This window comes from Callorhinus ursinus, unplaced genomic scaffold (assembly GCF_003265705.2).
Source record: "Callorhinus ursinus isolate GAN/ISIS: 27379988/994484 unplaced genomic scaffold, GSC_fseal_2.0 scaffold22, whole genome shotgun sequence".
Classification (NCBI taxonomy): domain Eukaryota; kingdom Metazoa; phylum Chordata; class Mammalia; order Carnivora; family Otariidae; genus Callorhinus; species Callorhinus ursinus.
This window is the reverse complement of record NW_027397084.1, coordinates 4,523,958-4,543,107: the sequence shown is the minus strand read 5'-3', so window position 1 is coordinate 4,543,107 and position 19,150 is coordinate 4,523,958. Positions and strand designations below refer to the sequence as shown.

General features: G+C 48.8%; 1 protein-coding gene across 4 annotated transcripts in view; it reads left to right on the top strand.

The window, feature by feature from the left end:
• The window catches only part of CLIC5 (chloride intracellular channel 5), a 164,513-nt gene that overhangs the window by 125,064 nt on the left and 20,299 nt on the right, over positions 1-19,150 (top strand). For 3 of the 4 annotated variants that reach the window (XM_025890475.2, XM_025890476.2, XM_073905036.1), the window contains exon 4: positions 5,228-5,334. In XM_025890475.2, coding sequence (XP_025746260.2) covers positions 5,228-5,334 — 107 coding nt within the window. Of the gene's footprint in view, positions 1-5,227; positions 5,335-9,124; positions 9,433-19,150 lie in introns of those variants that run through there. The other variant, XM_073905035.1, reaches the window with a different exon arrangement.

Genomic DNA, 19,150 nt, shown 5'->3' with positions numbered 1-19,150 from the left:
ACCACACCCAAGTAGCAGAACCTCAAAACTGTTAAAATGCATGTCTTGGGCGTGCCACCAAGATGGCGGCCCTAGTGATGAGGCGGGCAGCCGTCCTGGAGTCCTCAGGAATGCTCTTTAGATGACTTTGTATGGGTCACACTGGGGTGGAGGCCATCATTACCTTCTAGTAAATGCCCCCAAGCCAGTGCCTCGGCCCCACAAAGGGAGACCTGCTGTTCTGCACACAACAAGCCACCAGCCCCAGCTAGCTGCCCACCGATTCAAGCAGCAAGGCCTCTGTGGCCCGCAGCCGAGGCCCCTGGAGGAGCCCAGCTTGACCTTCTGGTTCTCCAGGGGGCAGCAAAACCCCCAGAACTGTTCACCGAACACTGTTCTGCCACGTGTTTCTCATCACACCACTGTTTGTAAAAGCTGCCAGAGAGCCAAGAAATTGTGGTAGCCTTTTTTCCCCTTAGCTTTACTTTTTAAAAGAAAAAAAAAAAAAAACACATGCAAACACTCCAACCATTTTTTTTTTTTTTTAATCACATTTGGTCCCGCAAAGCATTTGGTGTCAAAAGAAATTCAGGAAGTCTCAAGTAGTTTCTAAATGAGACTAACGTCCATTTCTTTCCTGAGACTGGCCCGGTTAACACTCAGTAGGGAAGCACTGGGATCAGCCTGGTGATTACTGTCGAGGCATGCTGGGCCTCACCTTTCACCTCCATAGAGTGGCCAGAGTTCAGAGGATCCAGAACTGAGAGGCAGGAGAGCAGGCTCTGGCCACCTTTCTATCACGTTTGTGGGATGGCCTTGGGCCAGCCTCTCTCCCATTTCCTCATGAGGGGGTGGAACTGTGTAGTCCCAAAGATGCTTTTCAGCAGAAGCTCTGTGATCCCGTGAGGATCTCAAAGCCCTTTTCCAGAGCTGGTTATTATTTAAAATACCCCTTGTGCATAGTTGGTATGAGAAGAAGTCAGGAGGGCAAACTGATAATGTATCACAGCCCAGCAAGTAGTCAGTCAACTAGCAAGTATGTACTGAGGACAAACGGGGTCCTGAACATAGCCAGAATTGGAAGACGCTTTCAATTCATTATTTTGAGAAGTGTTTATAGATATCTCACAATAGAGAAAAACAAGAATTCTTCTCATCCTCCGGGAAGTAGAGAAGCAGCCTTGGTACCAAAGACAGGATCGAGTGGTGGCTGAGAAGATGGTCTTTGGGGCCAGAATGGCTTGCATTCTAATCCACACCACGAGGTTGTGCCACATAAATTAGCCACAGAATCTCAGTAGCTTAGCAGAGTACAGTTTATTCCTCACTCTGGCAAAGTCTAAGTGGGCAGTATGGTCCTCTTCTGTATTGTAGCCTTTGGAATATGGGACCCCCAAGGCTCCTTCAGCAGAGAAAAAATAAGAAGGTTCATACCAAATGTTTTTAAGGGCCGGGGCTGTGAGTGGTTACATCACGTCCCCTCTCATCCTATTGGCCAGAACCCAGTCGCATGACCCCAATCTAACTGAGAGGCGGAAGCTGGGAAATGCAGAGAAGTACATGGATATTTAATCTTTAATTCTCACATCTGTAAAATAATGATTGTAATGTTGATCTTGTGGGACTATCATAGAAGATAATACTACTTAGCCTAGTGCTGAACATCAAGTAAAAAGCTCATGAAGTGGCACCTTGAAGCATTAGAAAGAGAAGTCACTACCTTTTTTGTGACTGTCTTCCAGATTTAATCAAAGGACCTGCGTCTTAAAACCGCAGATCCCAAGGGATGTCTCTTAATGACTAATCCAGACCCTGTCTACCTCTAAAGATCATTTGCTTAATTAGCAGAGACAAGACAAGCAAGCACACGGCCAAGGATCAGAAGAGTCAGAAACATTAACCTGGTTTTCAAGTGAGCGTTTGGCAAGATGAAGAAACAGGAATAAAGGAAAAGGGAGAGAGAACTTTTCAGCTCATTGGAAAAAGGAGGGTCAACACTCAAGCTGCCACGGAGCCCCTAGGATCGGCAAAGGCCCCTCCATCGGGGCAGGAGAATTGTCTCCCTCTCTCCAGTGTATCCCCAACCCCAGGGACAGGACCTGGCCATGGTGGATGCTTAATGCATGCTGGTTTTATTGCATGGGCCCCTTGTGTTCAGTGGCATGGTGGCCTGTGGCTAGTCAGTGAGAAGTCAGTGGGGGCCCTAAGCCAGTGAGAGCACTTCCATCTGCATATATATATATATATATATATATAAAATTTCACTACTATTTACAAAAAAAAATTTTTACGAGAGGCCAACTGTTTTGCATCCCAGAACGAAGTTTAAGTGTATGTCTAAGATGAATGCTTTTGAAATAAGACATCTTAAAAATAGAATGGAGAGAAATTGTCATCAGGTAGAGCAGGGATCAGCAAACTTCTCTGTAAGGGGCTAGATAGTAAGCCTTTTTGGCTTTGGGGGCTATAGAGTCTGTGTCACAACTCCGCTGCTGTAAAAGTGCAAACAGCCATATACAACACGTAAATGAATGGACATGACTGTTTTCTAATTAAATGTATGAATACTGAAATAGGAATTTCATATTATTTTCACAGATCCCAAAATACTACCCTCCTTTTGATTTTTTTCATTTAAAAATGTTATAAAAACTATTCTTAGTTCATGGGAGGTATATAAACAGATATTGGGCTGAACTTGACCCATGGGCTGTAGTTCACTAACTCCTGAGTTAGAAAAATTCACCATATCTTTGATTGTCATCAGACCACATCACCGTCTTACTTCAAAGATGTTTCTATGGATGAGACACTATTTCTTAGCCTTCTAGAGAAACAGAATGTACTCTGTAGACCATTTATTTGCATATACAAAATATGGTATAAATATGGAGCGAACATGAATGCCCTTAACATCCCAGTATAGTAGCCTCCTCAAGTCTAGTTACCGAAATCAGTGAGATTAATATTTGGATACACATTTCCCACAAAGACAAACTTCAAATGGGACATTAAGGACAGTAAGCTGTACAATGAAGTCTCAGGAAATCATAGTGCTTAGAAAACAGGCCAGCACTAGCCTGGTTTCCCTGAACACATGGCCCTTTGTTGTCCATCTTAAATTTGGTTCTACCTACTCATGATGGGCCCACACTGATGATGAAGAAGTTGTCAGATTATTGCAAGTCTGGTCAAATGATGGCATAAAGCAAAACAAAACAACAAACCCAAACAAATAGTCTGCTGAAAATGCATTTTCTAGGCCCTCTCTTTTTACCTTATCAAGCAAGAACAAAGAGCACTTGGTATTTATTAATAATAATAATTTAAGGCAATCAGTTCTGAGAGCCTACCAGATTCTGTGTGCAAAGGCCAAAATAAGGAAGGATGACCCTAAATTGCCATGGGCTTGGATTACCTAGCATCCTGCAGGAAACTTGCCTGGTGCCCCCAATGACTGTAGATGAATCTGGTAATTCCCAGTATACTCAGGAAGATGTGTGTGCTGAACCTGTGCAGAGCGCCCTCTGCAGGCGGATGGGGAGAGTGCATTCATGGTGTTCCTCTGAGCTGGAGGGAGGGCTTTGGGGCTTTAAGGGTAAATAGCAGAGTCCAGGAGAGGCCAGAAGACACCGAACTGGAGAGCTGGGCTTCCAGAGTGAAGCTGCCTGGGTTGAAGTCCTGGCTTTGCTCCCTAGCCGTGTGACCTTAGGCAAATTGCTTAACTTCTCTGGGCCTCCTTTTTCTTACATGGGAAATGAGCCCAATCAGAGTACCAATAGAACTGTGAAGAATAAATGGTGGATACATGTAAAGGGGCTAGAACAGTGCCTGGCATGTAGCAGGCACTCAGTGCAAGTTAGCTTTTGCAGATATCAGAGAAGTGGTGTGATGGAACAGGAAGAACACTGCGGGCCGGGTTCTCACAGTCCCCCAGTGATTTCTTAGCCGTGGGTCCTTTTAGCTTTCTGGTCTCTAGCTGCCTTCCCTGTAGAGTGACGACCAGAATGCTTTCGTATCTGCCTGATGGCAGAGGGCTGGACCCCATAACTTTTCGAGGACTCTTCCAATGGCACTATCTGAAATTAAACAGTCACCTAGCATGGCCCAAGAGTGGACAGTCTTAGCTAGCTAATGGGTCAATCAAGGAGCAGCAAGAGAGAGAGAGAAAGAGAGAAGGAAAGAAAGAAGGAAGGAAGAGAAGGGAAGAAAGAAAACAAATAATTTTTGAAGACTTTTTGGTTCACATTATTTACAACATTAAAGGAAATTTAAAAAGTATTTTTCTTTTTAACATAAAGCAATCAAACAGTGGGCAGTAGACATCTATTCACCCAGAGATCACAAAGGTCCACATAATGGATAATGATGATAAGTAAGCAACTGTCCCCCATCTCATTCCACCCTGCCTGGCCATGCACATAAAATGTTTGTGAAATAACATTTCTAGAAAATCTGATCATACTAAGGGGGTCAAAACCATGGATTCCCACACAAGCAAGCTTATCTCACTCAGTTTTAAAACCAACAGAAACTAGTCCTAACTCTGGTCTGCCTTTTCTATTCTTCTGGCTTCAAATGAAAGACTGTGCCAAGGTGAGAGGCTGGATCATTGCAAATCTAGCTCCATGCCTGGAAATAAAGTAATCAGAAACACTCATCCTGCTGTTAGATCCTGGTAGATTCCACTATTACTGCACATGAATAAGAAGCGTGTGGAGGATATTTCAGAAGACCAAGGGTACCCTTTCTTTTGAGAAAAGTCTTGAAAGCCTCAATGGCAAGGTGCCTACTATCTCCTGGCTTCTAGAATTAGTTCTGTACAATTAGGATTATCATCACAGACCTGGCAGTGGATAGTTATTTTAATATGGGTTGGGGAAATGTCAGGGACCACACTCGATGTAGAGGCAAGCTCCTCCAGAACTTTGATTAGCCCTTTCTTTGGTGCAGCACTGTATGGGGTCTCGGATGAGACTCGGGCCCTCTGAGGGGCCTTCTGGTTGCCTGCCCACAGATTGTGTCTCCCAGAGGCAGCTCCCCTCACCGCCTTGACCTCTGTTTTCTCTGCCAGTGAACTGGGACAGAGAGTGCCCACCCTCCCTATAGGCTGGGTGTAAGATCCCCCCCAAAAGATTTGCAGATCAAACTAGAAAGGGGGATGTTGTGCATCGTGTTGGGCATAGTCTCTCCCTTAAAGGAACTCCATGTTCTCATTGATTCAAGAACACCACGACTTCCATTCCAGGTACCCCAAACTGGCTGCAAAACACCGGGAATCCAACATGGCCGGCATCGACATCTTCTCCAAGTTCTCGGCCTACATCAAAAACACAAAGCAGCAGAACAATGCTGGTGAGTGACCCACTTGCACCCACAGCTCCTGGCAGTTGTGCCCACTACCCAGGACATCTCAGGTACTCGGGTCCAAGAAGCGCCTGGAGCTGGTGCTGTTCACTGTTTGCCCACATCCATGTCCCCCTGTGACAGAGGGAGGGCGTGTCAATCCTTTTTGTCTAGTACAAGAGGAAAAGCCAGTGGGCCTTTGTGCTGAATTTGGAGGGAGGGAGACACCTTGTGTTCTGAGCCTGCTTAACTGCACAGCGTAATGGTCTGCCCAGAAGTTTCCTGCCTCAGCCATACCACAAATTTGGGCCATTTGTCCCAAATTCACAACCCTGCCTGGGTTCTTGGGAGGCCCTGCCTGGAACCACATAGTCCAGCTTCCTTCTGGTCCCTGTAAGCCTTCTCAAGGGGTCGTGCAGAGGTCATGGGGGGACAGCACGGTCACCATGTTGGTGAATGCTGCAGGTAGAACCCAGCCCTCTGCTTCCTCCCCCTACTGCAAGTGCAGAGGGTACTGGGGAAGCCACAGCTCAAAACCTGTCTCTTCCTCCATCTGGCCGTGGCTATAGAGCCCAAGACTAGTTCTCCTGTGAGGCCTTTTCAGAGGGGTCTCAGTGCCTCATTTAAGCTCCTAGCACTCTAAGTACCTCATTTGGCCTTTCCTTTAAGAATTAGACAAACAATTCGAATAGAACCATCCAACTGAGTGTGTGTAACACTTAAGAGCTGTGTTAGGCCCTGGGAGGAAAAAGAAGGATGAGCAAGTTTGCTTGCCTCCCGGTGGGAGAGCGAAACAGCCTTATGGGCAGAAGCCTGGAGCCCAGCACAGAGCCAAGCAGAGCAAGGACTTTGCGAATCTTTGTGAATAAATGAGTGAACAGATGACCATCAGGTGAACACAGAATGGACCCACACAAGGTGGGATATGTTAGACACTCCAGGAGCTCAGAGGAGAAAGGCATCTTTTTGGACAAGGTGACCGGGAAGGGCAGCCATCATGAAGCGAAAGGGAAGACGTTTTGGCAGGAACAGAGTTGGTGCAGTGGAAAGTAAATATTTTGGTAACAGTTATTGGGGGCCTGGATTATAAGGGGCACAGACTAGATTCTACAGTAACTAGAAAAAGATACTTCCCCAGTCTTGAAGACCTGGGTCGTACAGGAGAAAAGGCTTAAACTGGCAAAAAGTCAAACAGCAAGAAAAGAGATAAATGATGGCTTTGTCAAGGAGTCTGAGGAGTTGATTAGCTGCCATGTGAAAGGGGGAGCGAAAGGTGTTCAGAGGTGTTCAGAGCAGGAAGAATTTACCTCAGGACCTTTGAGGAAGCTGCTCTGAGGGGGTTTCAACTGGCTCATGAAGGTTAAGGGGGAGTCAGTTGGCTTCGCATACAAGGAGGAGGTCATGGCGGGAGGTGGAAAATGCCAGTGGCAGAGACTGAAGAGAGTGGCCAGAGCCTGCAGCGCCAGCCTGGAAGGCTGGGCTTTATCTTCGGAGCCATGGCAGCCATTAGAGGCGTGGAGGAGGCACGAGAAGGAGACTGGCCTTCAGGAACAAGAAGAAGAAGAAGAAGGGATGTGGAGAGGTTTTAAACATGGGTAGTGCTCTAGCTTCCGTGCTGTTTGGACCTTGGTGGGCGGAAGAGTGTCCCCAACAGAGCCATGTCCGCCCAGGACTTGAGAGTGAGGCCTTATTTGGAAATAGGGTCTTTGCAGATGTAATTAGTTGAGGGTCTCAAGATGAGATGGTCCTGGATATAGTGTGGTCCCTAAATCCCACCACTGGTGTCCTTGTAAGAAGGGGAGTGGGCACACAGAGACCCGGGGAGAGGTTCGTGTGAAGGTGGGATGGAGATTTGGGTGCGACAACCAGATTGGGGGGCCACCAGAAGCTGAAAGAGGCGAGGAAGGACTCCCCCGTAGAGCCTCGGGAGGGAACAGGGCCCTGCTGACAGCTTGATTTTGGACTTCTGGCCTCTCAAACCGGGAGAACAGATTTCTGGTGTGTCGAGCCACCCAGTTTGGGGTGCTTTGTTGTGGTGGGGCTGGGACGCAAAGGCAGCCCCTCTGGGCTGGGTGCACAAGGGCATTCAGCTCTAGTTTGCAGATTCCACATCCCAGGCCCTTTCCTCTCAGCCACAAATACCTTCCTTCAGACTTGTCGAAGCACCCTCAGAAGGATTATCTCATGGGAGCCTTCCAGGGTTTTCAAGTTACAAATGGTATTTATATAGTATCCATATTTACAGTTCTCCTATCCCCAACCCCAAAGCAGCAGTTTCCACTGAACATCCCATATCGGTTTCTTATAAACGCAACGCTCTCCAGTTTCCATTGTTTCCACTTCTTCTCTTTCCCCCTGTTTTTCTCTGGGATGGGTTCTGCCCTTGTGACTCTTTCTCCCCTGAACTCATCTGCCCCGGCCTTTCTGCTGTCCCAGAGAACCTGTCCCCATCACAGCCCTTGGCATGGGGGTTCTTCCGTCCTGCCTTTAACTGGACTCCGTGCATTTGTTCCTTCCCTATAACCATAGCCTGCCCACCCTCCCACTGCCCTCCTCCTCCACTTTCCCTTCCCTCCACCCATAGCCCCCCAGTTCAGGTCTGCTGGGTCCAGAAGTTCTTAGGCTCGGCAAACCAGAAGCCAAGACAGAGCGTAAAACCATGGCCCACCCCACGCGGCCGCTTGCCCTGGAGACGGTCCACACCCAGCTCTGCTTCCTGCCGGCCCGGTAGCAGGCAGCCCCTCCTGAGGCTGCAGCGAGACCCCAGGCTTCCTTTGACACCCCTCCCTACACGACTTTCATGTTTCTCTCTCTGGATCTTCAGCTCTGCATCTGTTTCTTCAGTGTCCCTTCTTCAGATTGTCCCTTTCGCGTTTTCAACTTTCTTTTCTCTTGAAAAGAGCCCTCCCTCCCACCTCGCCATCTAAAGCCTCCCAGACCCCATATATACACTGACCGTGGCGGTGTGCCTTTCTTGCCCTCTTGACATCAAAGTGTGAGAAAACCCAACCCGGTGACATGGTCCTGCCCGGTGGGTCATCTCCCCACTCCCGTGGTGCATACAGGGACTGCCATTCAAAATGTCCCTGTTTCACAAAACCTCAAAAGTCCCCAGCTACTGAGACCCAGACCCTATGCAGGGAAACCAACCACAGCTAGCATACAAGAGAACTGTCCTTTAGTTTGTACATCCGGCCGTTCGTTTATTCATTCAGCAAACACAGGTTTCATGGAGTGGCTACAAGTCCAAGCTAATGTTTAAAGGGAATTTCTTGTGTACCAGGCACCATGCTAGGTTCCAGAGTTGTCAAGACAAGTGAGACCAAGTGGTTGCTCTCAATGAGCTAACTGGGGGACTGTAAAACATATAAACAGGCGATTACTGGCCTGGGTTGGGGCTGCACATCTGCTGTTTTTAGGTGTACAACTTTTCTAGAGAGACTTCTCTTAGAGCCTCTGTTTCTGCATCTATAAAATATACTTAGTAAGATTTTCAATTTCTGGATCTGCCAAATAAGGCAATTAATAGCATAACCATGTTGTAATGCAGATTCATTGACTTTATAAGTCAGGGCCTACAAATCCTGACACATGGGAAATGTTCATTTACTGTTCACTCTGATTATAGTTGCTCCTGAAAAAACGAGGCAAACATGAATAGTGGCATCAGAAACCACTGCTTCAGCTCTTATTCCCGCCACCGCCAGCCAGCACTTCCCAATCTCCCACTCATGTCATCTCATTTCTACATGTTTAACTTTGTTTCCCACTTTCTTGGTGCCTTCTTCTCCTCTCCAAGGTTATGTGGAAGAGCGTCCGTGCCCTGGCCCTGCCTGCCACATCTTCAGGATTGTTGCATTCGACCCCGAAGTCAGAGTTTTATGCTCTGGTTTGGTGTCTTATCACTGTATGGCATCCTCCCTCTGTAACCACCCCGTCCGGGTCCCCTTGAGAGCAGATCCCACCTCCAGGCCCCGCCAGGCCCCCTTCTCAGACTTGCTCTTCACCTCACCTAAAGATAGCCCGGACTTTCTCTTGAGTCTCTCTCTCTCTCTCCCTCTTCCTCCTGCTTGTGTGCTCTCAAATAAATAAATAAATAAGTAAGTAAATAAATAAAATGAATGAAAGTCTCAAGATCCCATATTTAGTAAGATGTTACATGGGCTTACTTTCTTGTCACTTGGGATCCCCTACCACCACCCTGATTTGTGGGGGACACAGGATTTTGTTTCTGGACGGGCTGCATTCCCAAAGCTCAGAGACCAGCAACTGGATGGTGGTTCAGCTTGCAGACTCTGAAATCTACTGCCTGGGTTCAGACTCCAGCTTCCCTCTCTTCTTGCTGGCCTTAGGACACTGGGCAATTTACATCAACTCTCAGTGTGCCTCAGTCTTCATCTGTAAAGTGGGGGCAGTAACTGTCCATACCTCATAGGTGTGCTGGGAACAACGCCCCCTCTGGGTTCAAACGTCAGCCCTTGTTCTGGGCTGTTATCCAGGGGCAAACGGGTACACCTCAGCAGAGAGGTCTGCCGTGAAAGTGTAGCTTGAGAGGGTATATATATATGATATAGTCCATGAATGAGAAGAAGGGAGCACTAGGGACAACATGAAGGATCACCTCCCCTTATGGGAGGGCAGCGAGAGAGAAGTCAAGGAGGAAGGTTAAGAAGGATCGGCCAGGGAGTAAAGAAGAAAGCTGGGAAGGGCAGAAGACAGGGAAGATCCTGAAGCTGAGGAAGGAAAGTTTTTGTTTTTGTTTTTGTTTTTTTAAGAGTGATCTGTGGTACAAAATGCTGTGCAGAGGATCATGGGAATTTTCGTGTTGCGCACAGCTCCCTGGAAGAGTCCTCGGGCATCCTTCTCTGACCACACCTCCCTCGCCTGCAGCAGCCCATTACTCAGATCCTACACAGCAGGAGGGAGTCCAGGCTGGCCCGAGAAGCAGGGACCTTCTCCCTTGGCAGGAAGAGGGGGGGTAGGCGCAAGAGGAGACCACTTGGAGGGTGGGATCAAGCGCCCACCCGGAGGGAGTGCTGGTGGCCCCGAGAAAGGACATCTCTGAGCGTGGAGGGAGCAGATTTGGCTGGGTGGGTGCAGATCTGGCTGTAGGAGTCCCTGCTCTGAGCCCCTGCACGGTACTCTTTCAGTCTGGCAGGGACAAGTAGCGCCACTGGTTCGGTAGTGAAGCTTTGCGGCGGAAGGCGCCAGCTTTGTCCATCCCGCCTTTGGCGCACCTGGTAACAAGGTGGCAGTAAGGAGCAGTCAGCTCTGTCCCCACCCCAGCCCCGTGTCTGCCCTGCTGCTCGGCCCAGAGGCAGAGTCCAACGGTGGGGGCCTGGCCTCCACCCTCAGCGGCGCTTGGGCCTCAAGCTCTCACGTCACGTCCTCCGTCTCCCTCGGCAAGTATCACCGGCAGGCCCTGCTGCTTTCATCCTCCTCTGAGATGCCATCGAGGCACATGGAGCCCCCGGGGCCCGAGCCTGGGCAGTGGCCCCGACGGGGCAGCTCCAGCTCTCTGCCCCTGGGACATCACTGCTCCTGGCTCTACCCCTTCACTTGGGGACTTGCTTCCACCCCTCCGGAAACACGTCTTCCCCACTCCATCCTCGCCAAGACGACCCGGGCTTTTCTCCCTGAATATCCATCTTACGTCGTGCATTTCTAACCCTCAAAATGCCGTTTGAACAGACTCTGAAAATCTCTGCCAAACCCCTTGGCTTTCGAGAAATTAATTTTAGCTACCTACCCTAGTCTGGCTGTAAAATACTGTATTTTACTGCCTCCTTCACAATCGCTCTTTTTCCTTATGCTTCAGTCTTATTAGGTCTACAAGTTTCTTTCAGTTTTTGAACACATTGCATGTTCTGGGTGATTAACAAAGGGGTCTAATGTGCATCTTTAGTTCTCTATTACTATGTTTCAAGTCCCTTTTACATTTCTTTCAGCCCTATCACGTTTCCGCAGATACAGTTATATTCCTGCCCAGTATCATTTCTGTGTCGTTGTCGGCTGGCGTTTATTCTTATATACTTTTCCCAGTTTCTTTCTGCTTGGAGAGGGAGTGGACATAGATATGCATGTAGATGAAGGCAAAAGTCCTGTCTTTCTCCTGTTCCGTTCAGACCCGCACCTTCCATCTCCATCCTCGTGCGCATGCCCGCCTCCGCGGGACTCTTCCCCTACCTACTGAGATGGGTAAAAAGCCCCACCCCCCAGTCTCTTCCATCTCGTCCGTACATCATGTGAAGCCTTATGCCTTTCCCTAGCCATGTCACACACATACATGTCAGGCTGCTGGTACCCCATATTTCTGAGCTGAATGGGTTTTTTTTGCCCCAATTTGGATGATTTTGGTCTTTCGGGGCTTCTTTGGAATCCCCTTCTCTCTTGCCCCTTCAAGTGTAGCATTCTCCTATATTTTTGCCTCTGCGTTCTTCTGTGTGATAGGCCTTTTTATTTTCAAATGTATCCTCACTCCGCTTGGGCCAGAAAGACTCGATAACTGCTCGCAGGGACGCAAAATGTACGGCAACGCAGCACACACGAGAACGAGGTGCGAAGGGAAAACAAGGTGGAACCCTCAAACAGAACTCGGGGTGCGCTCAAACGGCAAAAAGCCGGCCCTGATGCCGCACACAGACCAGACCACAAATTTGGCACTAAACCTTCTAGCACACGAAGCCGAAAGGGACCCCCTGGCCAGCTACAGTTTGGTTCTCCCCGTAGACAAAAACATACCAACCTCCCAGAAGAATAAGCAGTATTACTGATCTGGGGGCTCGAGTCCTGGCATGGAGGACCTGCGATTTTCATTTGCTTTGGCCTTTGCCTTGTGTGATTTCCCTTCCTTTTGTCGGTAGACGCCGGGCCGCTGACATCATGCTTCTGTGGCTTCTGTCCTTTCCCCCTGCAGGCGCCCACGCTTCACCCTGCCCCTCCCCCACCCTGCTGGTCTTGACTTGGGCCCTCTTTCCCCCTAAAATGCATGTTCTTCTTTTTTCTCCCCGTGTATCTTAAGGGCCCCGAGTGCCCCCTGCAGCTTCAAGCCTATGTCACCAACTTTCCTGTTGCTTTTTGTCATTTCCCAAGACTCAGATCAGCCCGCCCCCAGGTGTCTGTTTTTATCATGAGGCTCAGGCCCCCATGTGTGCTGTGTTTACAAAGATGTGTCCCTTTCTATGTATGGAAGACACTGTGCTATCCTACCACACCTTTCCTAAAGTATTTGTCCTAATAAAATACTTCTACCTTCCTAAATAAAGTCCTAAAAGCCTTCCTTGGGTACCTATGGTGTGCCGGACAGAGTGCTATGTGTTTGGAGTAAAGTCCCACACCAGACACTGAGTTGGCTCTCTAGCTTTTGCCCTTCATTAGTTAGAAGTGTCGTGGCCCTATTTTCCGAACTGAGGATCAGATGTTTAACAAATTGCCTTCATTGAAAATAACCCAGTTATAAGAAATTGGTACTGTCCCAGAAAATCCAGGACACATGTCTCCAAATGAAAAGCACCTGGTTGGGGCTTAGCCCTCTGTTCCCGCTTCTCCCCAACCCAAATCCAAACCCGGCTGCCACCCTCCATCCACAGAGGGATGGAGAGTATATCATGGCTCCTACCACCTCCCAGCCCCAGATCCTTTGCTGAAACGCATGTTCCTTAGCCACAAAGGTCTCTGAGCCGTCCTGATTGTGTTTACAAATAAGGGCCAGGCTTTCCTCCTTCCTGAGACTCGCATCAGCGGCTTCACTTCCTGGAACGTGGAAGCAAGGACTGGGCTCTCTGGGCTTATTCTGAGAAAATTGGCCATCACAGCCACATATCAGGAAGAGGACTCTTGGAATATTCTAGAAACCTCAGCGAGCTCATCTCGTCATTGGGATGATCATTCCCACGTGATGGAAATGTGATTGAAGGATGACACTGCACATATTTTCACAGTATCAGTTACTCCCGTCCTGCTTTTCTCTCTTCCCTTCATCTTTCCCCAGAGCCCTCAGGTATGGTAGCATGACCAAGCCACATGCTTCTGCTTTCCTGGCTCCTTGCTCCTCTCAGGACTGAATCTTCACATTGCCCTGTCTTCTCTCTTCTAAAAGGTACCCCCTGCAGTGGGCCATGCTCCTGGCCGATGCTGATGGGAAAAGAATCTGTCTGTAGCCCTGGCAGTCTTTCTTTCCCTGCTTCATCCCCAGTGGTTTCAGTCCACACAGGCTCATTCCAGCCTGCCTGCCTGGCTGACGACACAGCAGAACGGCTCCTCCAGCAGCCTGCTCTGTGTGCACCTCCCTGTCCTTGGTGACCAAGGACCTGCTTCCTGGCAATACCCCTCACTCCCTTCTAATAAAATCTGTGATTAAACAAGGCCATCCACATTTGATATATGGAAATTGAGGCTCATAGGCTTCATCCCAATATTAAGAACATTAGTTAAATCTGTACAATGGGCTGCAAACAAAATAAGTGAGTGTCCCATCCCTGAAAGGACACAGAAAGAGGTTCCTACCTATGGAGGTAGGAACTGCCTGGTCTAAGATATCATCTACTGTAAGACCGCATTATTTTAATTACCAGTAAGAAACAAAATATGCTTTCAAATAAACAAAAATCCTTTTATCTCAACTATAACATGTTGGTTGTAAGAAACAGTCTAATTCTAGACATGTCAAGTGTGAAAAGATGAAACATAATAGGTGGATGATTCCCATAAACTTTCCCAAATGGAACATTCTATAACTTGCTAGAGGCTCTACTGTGGAGCATCAGATCCTCCTGACGCTTGACCTTGAGTGACACCTTTGGAAAGAAAGAGAATTGAGGTCAGCATTACTTCCAGATCCCTTTAGGCTGTCTGTCCTGACTCCTTATCCACTGAAGGGTCAGCTGTGCCCCTGTCATGCCTGGAAACAGAGTAGCGCCTGCCTCTTAGGTTAGGGATCGGCAAACATTCTTTTTCTCTTTCTTTCTTTCTTCCTTCCTTACCTTCCTTCCTTTTTTTAAAGATTTTATTTTTTTATTTGAGAAAGAGTGTAAGCATGCGCGGGGGAGGGGCAGAGGGAGAGGGACAAGCAGACTCCCCGATGAGCAGCCTAAGAGCCCAATGAGGGCTCCATGCAGGGCTCGATGTGGAACTCGATCCCAGGACCCTGAGATCATGACCTGAGCCTAAGGCAGATGCTTAATCCATTGAGCCACCCAGGCACCCCCCCTCCCCCCGCCAAATGTTTTCTGTGAAGGGTCAGATGATAAATATTTCAGACTTTTCAGACTACATAAGCTGTCCCAGCTGCTCAGCTCGCTGTTGGAAAGATGAGGCAGCCACAGACAACATGCAAACAAGGGAGCGTGGCTGTGTTCCCATACAGCTTCACTTAGGGATTCCCGACATTTGAATTTCTTATCATTTCCAGGGGTCATGGAATTGTCTTCTTCTTCTGAAATTTTCCAACCATCCCCAAATGTAAAAACCATTCTTAGCTTGAGGGCAGTGCAAAACGATGCAGTGGGCTGCATTTGGCCCTTGGACAACAATTTGCTGATCTCTTAGACTACACTAGCAAGTTCTCTTAATTTCTATACCTCTCAGCCTCCTCCTCTATAACAGGGAGATTATAACAGTGATCTTTCTTGGAGCCTTGTCACGTTAATGAAATGAATGAATGCAGTAAAGCCCTGAGGACAGTTCCTGGCACACCGTAGGCACCAATATGGGATAGGTTTTGCTGCTTTGCTGCTGCTAATCTCACAAATCCTCCCCCACATTCCCCCGATGTCCTCCCTGGGGACTGGGTGGCCCAGTTCTCACTGTAATCTAGCAGCATGTGCTGCCCTCTTCTGGCAGCTGGAGGAATCAGCGCTAGAGGGGCTGTTCCTGTTTAGCAGGGAGAGGCCTGTGGATTTTCAAGCCTCTGCATAGGAGAACCGGGTTATACCCAAGCTTTGGCTGGGGGTTCAAGAAGAGGCCAGGTCTCCCTTGGGGACTCGAAGCCGTCTTCCATTATCTGTCCCCCACACCCAGGGTGCGGCGTGCGCAGCAGGCCCAGTGGGATCCTCCAGAGTGGTGGTTGGCCTCTGCTAACTAATTGCCCTAGTTGCTTCTCTCTGCCTTCCCTCTTCCCCTTCCGCCACCCCCAGTCTTTACTTTTATGAACTTCCTTGACCTAAAATAGGAAAGTCTTCGAAAGGATTCACAGCAGCCGGGGAGGGCTGTTAGCCCAGAACCAACAAGCCCCTTACTATCAAAGGCCCTGTGCTTTCTCCCAAAGCGTCCTGAAAGCCAACTGCTGTTGGGGGCGAGGGTGGGGAGGCGAGAGGTGGAGTGTTTTTCCAGATTCCCCAGGATGTGGCGAGCCATGTTTAAAAGAGAGTGTATATTTATTATTCCCAGCCACTTCAGTCACAAGGTGATTATTTCCTCCTCTTCTTCCTCCCTCCCAGCCCTCAGCCCCATGTCCGGGGGGTGGGCCCAGTCTGGAGGCCACGGTGGCCTTCCCAGGGGGACGGGCACCGCCCCGCCTCTCCTTCAGCCTCACGTTCTGAGGGGAGAGCTAAGGCCACGTGAGAAAGGTAGGGACGTGAGTTATAATGACTCCTCTGAGACACAGAAGCCAGGGGGGTGGCAGTGGGGTTCCAGGTCTGTCCTGTCAGAAACACCGACCTCTTCTTTGGAGAAAGACCGCTGTGTCCCAACTCAGGACAACTGGTTCCCTGGACAAAGTCCTCAGCCCAGGCTGTTATCGTGGTGGAGGCTCCTGGGTGGTCCCCGGACCACCACAGTGGTGAGGATAACGAGGTGACTGTCTTGCCACTTCCTCATAAAGCAGCCATTGCTGTCTCGTTTCAAAAACGCCTCTGGTCATAAAGGACGCCTTCAGGCTGCCTTCCTTGGCCACCCCTGCGCGCAAATAGCCAACTCAGGATATTTTGTTTGTTTGTTTGTTGGGTTAAAGTTTTGCTTTGATTAGCATTCTTACAAGGAAAAACAAATAACCTCGGCTCAGTGGGACCCACCTCCGAGGCTTGGCGCGTCCTGCATCAATGTGCCCCCTCCCAGGCGGCAGGTCCTCAAGGCTGGGAGCAAGAGGGAGGGGAAGGGCTGAGTATTTCCTTCTGACACCTCCCAGGAGTTGCCCAGGGGATTCCTCCGGAGGGCCTTTGATTTGGTTCATTATTGAGGCGGATGCTGGCAAGTTGTAATTTAACAATTTTTGCTTCTGAACCAAAACTTTCGAGGGCGGTTGGTGGTGGCATGGCACGTTGATGGGGGGGGTGGGGCTGGGAGGGAGCGGGGGCGGGGGGGAGGGCATGGGGGGGGAAGGTCCTGCGTGGGTGGGCGCATTCATTAGTGGAAGGAGCCGGGTGTTAGCTGTGTGGGCTCCCCGGCTGGAGTAGAGCGGAGACCACCAACACCATTCCATGTGGTGGAATTTCCCGCCGTCTGACCAGAACGAGTCCGCCTGGCCTGGCCTGGCTTCAGATCAAGGCCTGGGGAATAAAGGAACATTAAATGACTAATTTGAACACTAGTTAAATGCTCTTTCACCTCTGGCTACCGTTACCTCATCCTGTGCAACCGACACCTCTTGTCTTTGTGCAGTCTACACGCGGGAGCTAAATACGTTTCTCTCTTCCACACACACGCAGGCACACACGCGTGCGTGCACACACATACACACACACACAGCTCTTGTGTGTTCTGATATTTCTAGGTACTAGCAGAAGCCATTAAATAGCTCCTTAAATAAATGGCATGTATCAGTTCATCTGAAAACATGCACTTGCACACGAAGTTGTATTAGTGAAGAGACACGACATGGGTCTCGCAGCTTCCCTCTTAAGCATGATGGTGTTTAGACCACAGAAGTGCTGTCGTGTGTGCATGAGTGTGTCTACACTTCGTTGCCCGTGTGCGGGTCGGGAGTATTGTAGTTGGTGACGCCTTGTCTGCCCTTAGAACCTCTCATCTGTGATTAGCACATAGCTCTGAGGGAAAATCCTCTCTTCTCTGTGAGCGCCTCTGGGCAAATTAGCATGTAGAATGGGTTTCCCCATTTTGGGGACTGACAAGATACGAAATCCAGGTGGTGTCTTGAACCTGTATCGAAAACTTCAGACACCTCAATTATAAACTCTCCTTGTCAAATTCGTCACTGTCTTGTCCAGGCAGGATGGACCACGTTCTCTCCATGTTGCACAGGAGAAGCTAGGGTGTGTAACAATTGTTCAGAAGACGTGAGGGAGCCATGATGGTCACAGGACAAACCAGGCATTTCTCAGCTTTTAAACTCTTTTGCTACAGACTAAATAATGCCGAAGCGTGGGCATTGAAACCAGGGACTAAATCCAGTCTGTATTCTGAAGGTATCGGCTATTTAGGGTAATTTGTTGGCGGAATAAAAGGTTGCTACACAGAACTTTGACTTTAAAACTCCTAACCTTCTTTAAAAATCTGTGTTAGAGCTGTCTTTCTGGAGGGGCCCCCAGGCCACTTCAAGCCCACTCATGAGTTTAGCCTGAGCAGCCCCGTTAGCCCCAGTAGCTGTGTAAGACTAAAGTATGTCAAATAGCACATCATCTGGTTTGCCATGTTATTCAGATCATTTTCTAACTTGGATGCACATTTGCATCTCCCAGGGTTTTGTTAAAATGCAGATATCCATGCGAGTGGGTCCAGGGTGGGGCCTGAGGGCAACCAGATGATTCGATGATGCTGCTGATAAAGGGGGGAGCTTTGAGAAGTAAGGTTCCGGGCGGCAGTCTCCACAAGGACACTCTCAAGACCCCAGCTCCGCATCTGGTCCAGAGCAGGTACACAAGAAACGTTTGTGAACTGAATGAATGAACCATTTCCCAAACACTTCACGACAAGCCAGAGCTGTCTGCTCATCTACCTAATAGGTGGTTGGTAAAAGGGTCTGTCCTGCCTCATCAGTGTTAGGGCCATTTCCTCCATCTGCTTCCTGTTCCAACCTCACCTTAAAGCCTGTCCCACATCACCCGCCCTCCACTCTCTTGACCACCTTTGAAACTTCCCAGTCTCCACTTCATTATGTTCTATGACTGGAACCATCTCTCAGCTGAGAACTATAATGCTTTCATAACCTCTGTTATATTAAATGGAGCCTCATGGGGGGGAAAAAAGAGGAAGTACCACATTTAAAACCAATCAGTAAGAACAGTCTGAGCTGTTCCATCATGAAGACCGTCAGTGTCGTGGTGGTAGCAGTGTTTGCTTAAGTGGTATTTTTCTTGTCATCCTTATTTTTATAAAATGCAGTCAAGGAACATTGTGCTTGGTGTTAAAGGTGCAATTTCACCAAGAGTCAGAGGAGAAAACACAGAAGACTAAATTCTTGTGTTCTTCCAGCCAGAAGTCAGAGGTCAGACTATTTTTCTAGAAACCCCTGGTCGAAGAAGCATTTAATGAGTTGGGTCATAGTAAGAAATATGTTCCTCTGTGCCTCTGTCCAGAACCCCTTCCATTCCTGAATATTCTAGAGTAGGGGGTTGAACCGCATGATTCCTCTGTATTGAGGGCTAACTCTGATGGTCACGTGCCCATTGATGTTTGCAATGACCATCAACCACATTTTGCTTCTGTTTGGGGGACCTCAAAGTCAGGTTTTATTCAACACTTTGTCTGCATCTGACCCTGGCCTTGGTCTCACCTGTGCCACCTGGCAGAGAGGTGCAGGTTGCTGATGACCTATACTCGTTTGGCTTTGATGAGCCCCAGGAGGGTGTGCCAGGCCAAACTAATGAATTCCCTTCATCCATCCCTGAGAGACCAAATGCTATCATCACACAAAGAAAGGGAACCATTATAG